The sequence below is a fragment of the Ursus maritimus genome, unplaced genomic scaffold (genome assembly GCF_017311325.1).
Source record: "Ursus maritimus isolate PB19 unplaced genomic scaffold, ASM1731132v1 scaffold_11, whole genome shotgun sequence".
NCBI lineage: Eukaryota > Metazoa > Chordata > Mammalia > Carnivora > Ursidae > Ursus > Ursus maritimus.
This window is the reverse complement of record NW_024423453.1, coordinates 59,594,261-59,605,020: the sequence shown is the minus strand read 5'-3', so window position 1 is coordinate 59,605,020 and position 10,760 is coordinate 59,594,261. Positions and strand designations below refer to the sequence as shown.

The 10,760-nt window shown below is 39.4% G+C and overlaps 1 protein-coding gene across 4 annotated transcripts in view; it reads right to left on the bottom strand.

The window, feature by feature from the left end:
* Positions 1-387: 387 nt before the first annotated feature.
* Positions 388-10,760, bottom strand: part of GALNT7 (polypeptide N-acetylgalactosaminyltransferase 7) — a 140,425-nt gene continuing 130,052 nt past the window's right edge. For 2 of the 4 annotated variants that reach the window (XM_040626437.1, XM_040626436.1), the window contains exons 9-12: positions 10,379-10,597; positions 7,709-7,807; positions 6,860-6,988; positions 388-2,835 (exon numbers count right to left, since the gene is read on the bottom strand). In XM_040626437.1, the coding sequence (XP_040482371.1) occupies positions 2,698-2,835; positions 6,860-6,988; positions 7,709-7,807; positions 10,379-10,597 (585 nt within the window). In that variant the 3' untranslated portion in view covers positions 388-2,697. The other 2 variants (XM_040626438.1, XM_040626439.1) reach the window with 2 other exon arrangements.

Sequence of the window (10,760 nt, the reverse complement as noted above, 5' to 3'; positions counted from 1 at the left end):
TGCCAGGTTGTAGAGTTTTGACCTAAAGAAATTTTTGCTTTCAACAGGCAATTCTATAGTCAAATATACTGCCAAGAAAGATATATGTTGCTGGGGTGGTTTTTTATAATTGGATAAGTGACTTCAGAAAAAATTGTTATATATAGGCAACTAGAGACAAAAATAAACTTTTATGTTTCCTTCCTACAGATAAGTAAGCTCCAAGTATTCCAAGCATATTCTAAGCAGAATTATAACCAATATTCAAGCACATACTCAACATATAACTATAGTATAAGATATTTTAGCTATTATGTTAGTGTATTTTATAAACAATAAAATCAAGTAATTATTTCAAGCATGCAGTGTTTGGATTTAGAAATGATTACAAATACTGAAAAAAACCCGTGGATTAAAATACAGTATTTTATTTTTTTCTCACCTAAAAAACAAGCAACCCAGAATTAAGATATACATAAACTTCTCAAATTTATCCCTAATAAAATTTGAATATTTATACAATTTCTACAGAAACATACAGTGTATCAAAATCTGCATAAATCAAATTTATAAAATGTGTAGAAATGCATAGTGATATTATCAACTTACAAAGCAAGGATATGGGAATTATTTCCAAAGCAGCCTACAGTAGAAAATAGTCATGTGGCAGCAGCTTCTGATGTTTTTCATGTTTGGTAAGGTTTCCGATTTCAATATATAGAATCATTTTCATAGAGTATCAACGAATTGCACAAAATACCCATTTAAAATTTACATGCACAGTTTATGTGCCACCTTTCTTAGGCCTATGCATAGTTAACAAGGTTATAATCTATTCAACAAGGAAAATGGAGCCTATTTGCAAAGACACAAGTAATTAAAGTACCAATTCTCTTAGTTTCCTTTTTATAGTTGATTTATTTTGCAGTTGTATAAGCATATATAAATGTATTCCTTTTTAAACATCCCTAGAGATGAGTGAAAGTTAAAATGGTTGATCACAGATCAGTAGCAAAATATAAATTGACAATTCAAAATTATAAATAAAGCTCTTCAGGATGTTTAACTCTGACTCTCCAAATTTAAGAGCTAAGCTTGGAAGAAACAAATTTGTAGGCTTTTCTTCTAAACAAATGTAGATTTTTTTTTTCTTTCCTTTTTTAAGCTTTAATTAAAAATAGTTCCCTCTGGCAGTAGTTTGTGAAATTCCTTTCATTGTAATGATATCATGATTACAGGATCAAAAATGCGTAATTTACTTGCCGTTCCCCACTTCATCAGTTTTTTCCTTTTTTCTTTTCTTTTTCTTTTTTTTTTTTTTTTTTTGCACTCAGTGTAGCATTTTAATATTTTGGGTAACAAAAGACTATTATTTAGAAATTAAAATTTAATTGACCACTTGCGCTATTCTGTTTTCCTATAGTAGATACTATCTTAATGTTGAAATCCAAACAAGTCTTCTTTTCACTGGAAAAATACTAATAGAAATAAGCTTTCTAAAAAAAAAAAAAATTAAGAAACACTAGGGAACTAACACCTAACCTAACAGAAGTTCATATTTGTTAATGAACTGTATTTTTAAATAGCCATTTTTTTTAATTTAAAAAAATGTGCAGGGGATTTCATTTGGATGAAGAGATACATGAAACATCCATTCACTCTTGGCTTCAGCGGTTCCACAGCTGAGGTTGTAACTCACAGGAGTTTTGTAAGGCTTAATTAAATAAGGGCTTGGAGAATGAAACTTGGAAGTGCCTACAGTGGTATTTTGTTGTTTTTGTTACCCCCACACTTCAAGATTTCAAAACTGAGAATTCTCTGTAGTGATAGGTATTAGGGAAAAGTAAATCCCAAATGTCAGTGGATAATTTTTCTCTGGTTGGTGGACCCCCTTTGCTATCTTAGGAGTCAGCATCAACAGAGAGCACTGGGAATGCCAGCGAGTGAGGGAATTGATGCCAATCTTCAACCCTATGAAATAGCCTTGGATGTTCTATACGGTCTTTTCTTTTTCAAGCCATACAACATTCAATTTCAGAACAAATGGTAGCACATAAATTCATTTTTGAGTAGTGAAAGTATTCCTCATCCAGATGACAATTCCATCATTACCATCCTATAAATTTCATCAAAAGCTCTTGAAATATATACTGAGAAATGAAAGAGGCACTAAATGTGTTGAAATTCACCTTTCAAAAAAGCAGCATGACTGTGAAGGAAGGCCACCTTGGCTAAGAACCTGTGGCAGTGCTTCATAAAGATGTAAAATTAAATAAAGACACAACAGGTTGATAATCACCAAGTTATATATGAAAGTCTGGTTACTCCAACCTTTTTCAAGTGTGTTTAAAAAAAAAAAGATAAAATCAAACTGCCTTTCAGACCCCTGAGTGTAATCCCAAAGAAGACAATGATGCTTTTAACTCTGTTCTAAATAAAACAGAGCTAAACGCACAAATTACCAACATCATCTTAAAACAAAACAAAAAAAGATGTAAACATCTACAAAGTTTAAGGTAAAAGCAGTTTTGTAAACAGTAACTGCAGATGATAATGTTATTGTAAAATCACAGTTTATCAACGTCCTTCAAACTGATCCAGAGGTTCTGGGTTTGGAGCTGTACAGAGTTAATAATAGTTGCAGCAGGTTTCAGGCGGTTTTCAGTCCTGTATAAATTTATGTGTCAGTAGGTAGGTTATTGGTTTCTTTCATTCTTTCTAAACACTATGGATGTTGTTCATTTCCCACTTTTGAGTCATTTTACTGGAGTCGCAATCAGAGATGAACACTTGATGGAGGACGTCGGAACGATCTAAGCACTTTCCTGAAGGAATGTGAGTAAATCTGTGCAGGCTCTGGAAAACAAAGGACAAAGGAATTTTAAGTTTGTACTTCTTTTGGTATCACTGACATTCGAAGTCATCACCTGGCTTTCACAAGAAGAGAATTCAAGCAAATCGGACAGGCTTAAAGCAGCCTTACCTCGGACTTTGGATTATTCCTGACCGCCAGTCTTCTAAGCCCTTTTCCTGTTAAGTCCTAATGTACTGCTGGTACCTCAAATTCAATGGTATACAAACTTCAATTCACTGTCGTCCCCTCCAAACCTACTTCTTCAGTTCCCACCGTGGCTGACGGCAGTACCATCCTTCCAGGCCTCAGGACAGAGGCACTTCATGCTACACCTTCCTTCCTTCCTTCCAATTGTAGCAGTCACTGAGGACCGATACCTGCAATGTCTCTGATCTCTAGCCTTTCCCAGACCCACTGCACAGGCCTTAGGTTAGCCCTCACGCCCTGCTGTCGATTTCTTTAATATAGCTCAGGGCTTCTCATACTCGTAGTCCTCAGAGACTATCTAAGATTGGGTCTGTAAGGCCAAAACTATCCTTATAATAATACAAAGACCCCATTTGCCTTTTTCATTGCACTGACATTTACACTGATGGTGCAAAAGCAATGGCAGGTAAAAATGCTGGGGCCTCAGCATAAATCAAGCAGTGACGTAAGTGTGCTAGTCGTTTCATTATTCATGGCCATAGATCCACAGCTAAAAAAGAAAATGCTAGTTTTACTTCAAGATGTCTGCGTTGAAACAGTAAAACTTACTAGTTTTATTAAATCTTGACTCTTGAGTATACCTTTTTTTTAAAAAGTATTTATTTATTTATTTTAGAGACAGAGCGAGAAACAGTGTGCAAATGGGGGGAACGGGCAGAGGGAGAGAATCTCAAGCAGACTCCCTGCTGAACACAAAGTCTGCTGAGGGGCTCGGTCCCATGACCCTGAGATCATGACCTGAGCTGAAACCAAGAGCCAGACGCTTAACCAGCTGAAGCACCGAGGCGCCCCTACCCTTAAGTATACTTTCAAAAGTATTCTGAGATGAAATGGAAAGTGTGCATAAAGCACTTCCATATACTGAAGTACAGTGCTTATCGGAAAGAAAGCATGTGTACACTTGTTTGACCTGAGAGTCCGGCTAGCCGCTTTTTTCCATGTAACGTCATTTTGACTGGAAAGGACTACTCTGAAAGGACAAACTATGGTTATTCAAACTTGGGACTGGGCAGACTTTCTAGAGAATGAAGCCTGTCACTTAAAAAAAAAAGGAACACTAATCTGACAGTATTTGTTGCCACTGATAGAATTTGACTTTTTTTTTTTTTTAAAGCTTTTATTTATTTATTTGACAGACAGAGAGGCAGCAAGAGAGGGAACACAAGCAGGGGGAGTGGGAGAGGAAGAAGCAGGCTCACAGTGGAGGAGCCCAATGCCGGGCTCGATCCCAGAACGCCAGGATCACGCCCTGAGCCGAAGGCAGACGCTTAACGACTGAGCCACCCAGGCGCCCCTAGAATCTGACTTTTCAAGCAAAAATTAGAGTTGTGGAAAACGTGTACCCACCACCATGAACTCGGCAGCTCTACCATGAAATCAGTGGTTATATCTGTGATGTTTTGACACTGTTTAGTGCAATGTGTCAACACGTGGAAGATCTACATAACTTAGGGAGCCAATATTTTCCAAACAAGCAACGCATGATGTTACAACAGCAGACAGGAGTAAAAGATCCTTTCGGCGTGTAAGACAGACCAACGGATTTTAATGTAACATAGGGCAAAATGTTCACTGGTATGGTTCTACACTGCAAAAAACACAGTTATCTGAAAAGGCTATTAAATTAATCCTCTCTTTTCTTTTTTTTTTTTTTTTTTAAGATTTTATTTATTTATTTGACAGTGATAGAGACAGCCAGCGAGAGAGGGAACACAAGCAGGGGGAGTGGGAAAGGAAGAAGCAGGCTCATAGCGGAGGAGCCTGATGTGGGGCTCGATCCCATAACGTCGGGATCACGCCCTGAGCCGAAGGCAGACGCTTAACCGCTGTGCCACCCAGGCGCCCCTACCTAATCCTCTCTTTTCTAGCCGAATGTTCGAGGCTAGATTTTCCTCATATACTTCAACTAAAACAACATATCACATCCAGTTGAATGCGGCAGCAGTATGAGTACCCAGCTGTCTTCTAAACCAGACATTTATAGGGATTTGCAAAATCATAAAACAATGCCATTCTTCTCACTTTTGGAAAACCAGTAATTCGTTATTCAAAATTATTTATATTAACACGTAGTAGGGTTATCACTAACTTTTACATGAATTAATACATACGTACAAATATAATACAATACGAATACATGCTTACAAAATTTCTCAGGTTTAATTTGCAATTCAGAAAATATTTTTAGCTATGACCTAGATAGATCAAATTTGTTGGGGGGGGCAGGGTCTCAGTAATTTTCAAGGGTGTAGAGACAATCTAGAGACCGGAAGTTTGAGAACTGCAGACTGAGCTGATCTGCTTATCAGTCCATATTTCACAAGGTTCCTGGAGTTATTTTCCTAAAAGTATCCACTGTTTCCTCTCACTGGGTTCCTCAAAGTTGTTCACTCTCTGAAACTTACAAAACGAAGTCCAATGTTCTTTCATGTGGACTACAATTTAGGGGACCAGACTAACCCTGAGTCCTAGGCTTTACTACTCACTTTCATCCCGTGCCTTTGCTCACCCAGTTTTTATTCATTCTCTATGAAAAGCCTTTTTCTATCTCAAGATCTGGTACAATGATACTTCTCTATTAATCTCTCCGTTGTTAACCTATGGCATTTTACTTATTTTCATTTTTTTTTTCTTTTCTGCCATTAGAATATGATGGGCTTTGGCTTCTTTTTGAAGTCACCACATCATCGGGCCCCAAGGAATATTTAGTAACGTCTGATGCACGAGTGTGTATTTAATGCTGCGGCCTTTAAAATATCGAAAACACGTACATTCTGTTTTTCATCCACGAAACTACTTCTGGATGGTAGTTTCTGGTCTGCCGTCGCCTTCATTGACTGTTTTACTCATACTACTCTTGACGACCCCCATCACTTATTACTATTATTCACCTTTCTTTGTGGAAACAAATGCTCTGTTCTTCAGGGTTTATGTTAACCTCCTCCTTCCTGACTTGTTACAGGAAGAAAGTCAGCCACTGACACGGACTTACCACTTCATAGTGATTATCTATGAATGACGATAACCGGGAATATGACGCTGGGTCATAACACCGTCACTACAGAGCAAACAAGTGCTTGCATGAGAGACACGGTTTGATCACGGCCACTACACGAGTAAATAAAGTTGAGGGCTGCCAGGTTCTTTCAGTGTGGGGCAGCTTTCCCAGCTTTGTGTTTCACAATAAATTGATTTAGTCAAGTCTAGACACTGAAAATTATACATAAAGACATTACTATGTTGGAATCTTCAACTCAGCAAAGAACCTGGACTATTCACAGCTGAAAGAGAAAAACTGTGCCTGTGGTGTCAAGTGAGTAACTACACTTGACCTTTAAGGCAGTATTTATCCAGTTGTGATAAAGAAATGGGAAGGACCAGGGGTGCCTGGGTGGCACAGGGGTTAAGCGCCTGCCTTTGGCTCAGGGCGTGATCCCGGCGTTATGGGATCGAGCCCCGCATCAGGCTCCTCTGCTGTGAGCCTGCTTCTTCCTCTCCCACTCCCCCTGCTTGTGTTCCCTCTCTCGCTGGCTGTCTCTATCTCTGTCAAATAAATAAATAAAATCTTTAAAAAAAAAAAAAAAAAAGAAGTGGGACTTCCAAGTGGTATTTGTTTGTCTCTATCGCCACCTGCTGGACAACATGAACTATAAATGCAATATTATGGAAATTACATATATGTATATATATAAACACACACACATATATACATATATATACATACATATATCAAGATTTATACACCTAAATTCCAGATGGTAGGTATTATTAAAGTGAAACAGCAAATAATACTATTTCAGGAGCTGAAATGCACAATACCTTGAAGTACTGCCACTCCTTAAACTCATTCAGATTACAGTGCGTGATCATAACTTTCGATCCATCTGGCCCCTTTGTCAGACACTGGTCATACTGCATGAGTTGATTAGCTTCGTTGATTCGAAAAAGCTATTAAAAAAAAAAAAGAAAGTAAAGTAACAAGGCACCTTCTCTGCTGATATACATTATTAAAAAAAAAAAACTTAACTCATAATTAAACTCAATGACTATCTAATTTTTCTATAATTTTTCTGTATGCTTGGAATTCTGTGTCCAAAGATAGAAACTATGTCCATTTTGATATTAGCAAAGACTCCTGCTAACACTTAAAGGACTATGTTCCTCAGCCTCTTAGATATAGAATGGGTCATTCACACATATTTATTATGTACCAACAGTATGAGCGGATGAAAAAGTGGAAACAGAACTGATGATGTTTCACAATCTAAACCAGAGATAAGAACAATATCCACGTAAGGAAGTAAGAAAATCTATTAGCGAAATAGAGCTTCCCGGCAGTAACATCCTAGCTTATTAGGGGGAAATGCGGAAGACTGAACAATACTTGCAAGTAAAATTACTACAGGGTTACATACTCACAGAGGAATATATTCTAATCTCTTATATGAGACAGAAATCCTAGATGCAGATTGCTTCTGTGAAAACCCAACACTGCTATCATACCCCCATCTAAGTAAATGCTTTAGCACTATCAGTTTTTTACAGAATGTTTTACTTTACCCAAACAAACAAAATTATCGAATTAAAAAGCAAACAAAACCCCGTGATCAGTAAGACTAGCTGCTCCATGGCAGCAAACTATAAAAACACGCAAGTACGCTTATTTACCTGATTCCCTCCCATCCTGTGGCAGGGTCCTAGTTCAACAAAGCCTCCGTTTGTCTTCCCCATGCTATCGATGCAGTAAACAGTCTCAAGCCCTCTGATCTACAAAAACGAACAAAGAACCAAAAGGCAGGCAACAGTTGAGCTGTAGTGAGCTCCAGCAGCAGGGTGAGAGAGTTTCATGCTAAGTACTGCAGTTCACAGCGGAAATCTGGGTGTGTGTAATGCTAGGTTATGACGGTCTTGTCAGTCTTTGAGGAGCTCAGAGTATACCAGTCATCTCTGAAATCATTTATGGTTTTGAAGTCCGCTCTGGAATGGGCTTACGCCAACTGAGGGCACTGGTCTATAGATTTTGATAAAATACCACAGAAGAAAAAAATGAAAAGATATCATGAAATACAATTCCAGGTTCATGAGAATTCATGTGGATGAGAAGCAAACAGAGCAGTTACCCACCCCCAGTGGTAACAATCACTGGCCCTTGATGTCTAGACCAGAATTAAATATGTTAAGGTAACTCTTCCAAATGGCTGCGTGACAATTTTGGCAGCTGTCTCCAAGGAGCCCACGGGGCAAAAGTTACGGCACACGGGTCAGGCAGTGAGACTCTTCTCTGACTAATATGGGTGAGAAGCACACACAGGGGTTCATCTCTGGAACGCACATTTTGTATACAACTCACCTTTTTCCTTTTCTGGAAATACTATATATTTGTATCTCAATTATGAATTACTATAGTATTTGGATAAAATGTTTATTCTTTCACTCAGGTGAGCAAATATTGACGGAGCACCTATGACGATAAGTGCTTCAGAAGACACAAGGAGAATCAAGTCATGGGCCAGGGCCCTCACGTCTGTAGGGAGACCGAGGGCTAAGCGTCCAGCAGGATGGAGGGACAGGCATGCGGAGAAAGGAGCCTCTTGCCCTGCTTGGAGGGACGCTGAAGACTGTCCCCAGGGAGACATGGGGTTTAAACTGGTAAGGGTTTACCCTGCAATGTGCAGGGAACGCTGAGAAGTGAGGTATAACGTATAGGCGCCAGCGTGGGGATAGAGGTTGAAGTGAAGATATATTTAGGGATGAGCTTATGAAGGCAGAAGAGAAAATTCCACCTATTCCTTCACTCATGACTTAATTTATTCATCAAATATTTGTGTCAGGCATGTTGTAGGCTCTGTCATACCAGAGAACAAAACGGATAAAAGATAAAAGCTCGCTGGGGCAAGGAGCGAGCTTACCTTCTAGGGAGGGAAGGACAGAATATAAGCAAAAAACATAACTAACACGTTTGGAAGTGGTTAGTACCACGGAGAAAAGAAAAAGAAGAGCAAGTTAAAGGTGGGGGCTAAGAGGCTTTGGGGGACAGCAGGACAGATTCATACTGAGAAGGTAACATCCGAGCAGTCCTGAGATATATACAATTGACCCTTGAACAATGCGGGGGTGAGGGGCGCCAACCCCCTGCACAGTCAAAAACCTGTATATAACTTCTGATATCCCCAAAACTTAAACTACTAATAGCCTATTGTTGACCGGAAGCCTTAACAATCATAAACATTCAGTTAACACATACTCACGAAGGCAAAGCATGTCCTGACTCAGAGCCTCCGACCTCACCACTTTCTTTATGTGGAACGCTCTCTCCTGGCTCTCTGGTCTATCATTCAGATCTCAGATGAGATGTCCCCTCTTCAAAGCAGGCTTTCTTAATCTGTCCCTACGTCCTCCTGAACATCACCTGTTTATTTCCTTCGTAGGCCTCGCTACCATCTGCCTTCACCCTTCTTGTCCTCCCTGTTGTTGTCTCTCCCCCACTAGCCCAAGGGGAGAGACCTTTCCCCTGATGGAAAGGACCTGCCTGTCTTGTTTCATGTCCAGAAGAGTGACTGGCACGTAGCAGGCCCTTGACCAGTAGTTGCTGAATACGTAATTAAGCAACAGTACCTAGATTTGAAAGTTCATGGCACGTTCAATACACCCATGAAGCAGCAGCAAAGGCTCATGGGTGAATAAAATTAGAAATGAGGTTACAAAGGCAAGTCTGAAAAAAACAAATGACAACACCAATGAATGACTTGTCCTGATTTACTTATTTTCAGTTACCATTAATTAATTCATTCATTTGACAAACATTGTTTGAGTGCCTATTGTATATGGGGGTCTCCGCTTTAGTCCATTGGGACACAACGGTGAACGAGGTCCTGAGCACAGAGACTGGCTGAGGGATAAGCAATTGTGAGTGTTATGAGAACCCATGGGAAGATCAAGAACTCAGTCTTTCTGATGGAGTGGGGACGAATAAGAAAGGATTTTCAGAACTGGTGCTCTCTAAATTGACAGCAATAGGATAAGCTGGAATTAGTCAGGAAAGGGACTTGGAGGGAGGGGTAGGGAACGGGCAGGAGTTGCTGCAGGGAGTGGACAGCATTCCAGGATGGAGAGCCGGAAGTCCAAAAGTTGAAAGCAGGGGACACAGTGGTTGGGGGGTCAGGGGAGGTGTTAATGGTTTGGTGGAGAGGTGGGGGAGGGGTTACCGGACAGTTTTTCAGAAACTTTGCTCCAAGAATTCTTCTCTTTCACTCATACGTTTCCATCTCTCTTTGCCTTCTCCCAAACTCAGTCTCCAAACACACACACTTTGAGACCTGAAAACCAGGCGGTACTTACTTCTCCCCATTCAACATTTTTGGGTGGCAAAGGGTAGTGTGAAGTTATGTCATAAGCTATTTCTTCCATGAACCATTTGAAACTTTTGCAGTTGTGATCTTCTCGAAATTTCTTTAGCTCAGATATATCTCCATATGGTAATGCCTTTGATTCAGGACGACTAGCATAGAAGTAGTCTTTGTATTCATCCCACCAAACCTCTACAACTCTAACATAATTCTGTGAAAAAGAAGATATCATTATGAAAAAGAAAAACACCTGCAATGCCATAAACAGCTCATCTTAGACACATGAAATATGAACAACATATGACAAACTCATTTCAATAGGACCTGATATTTAATTAAACAAATGCAAGCGAGCTGACGATCCAAATATGTCA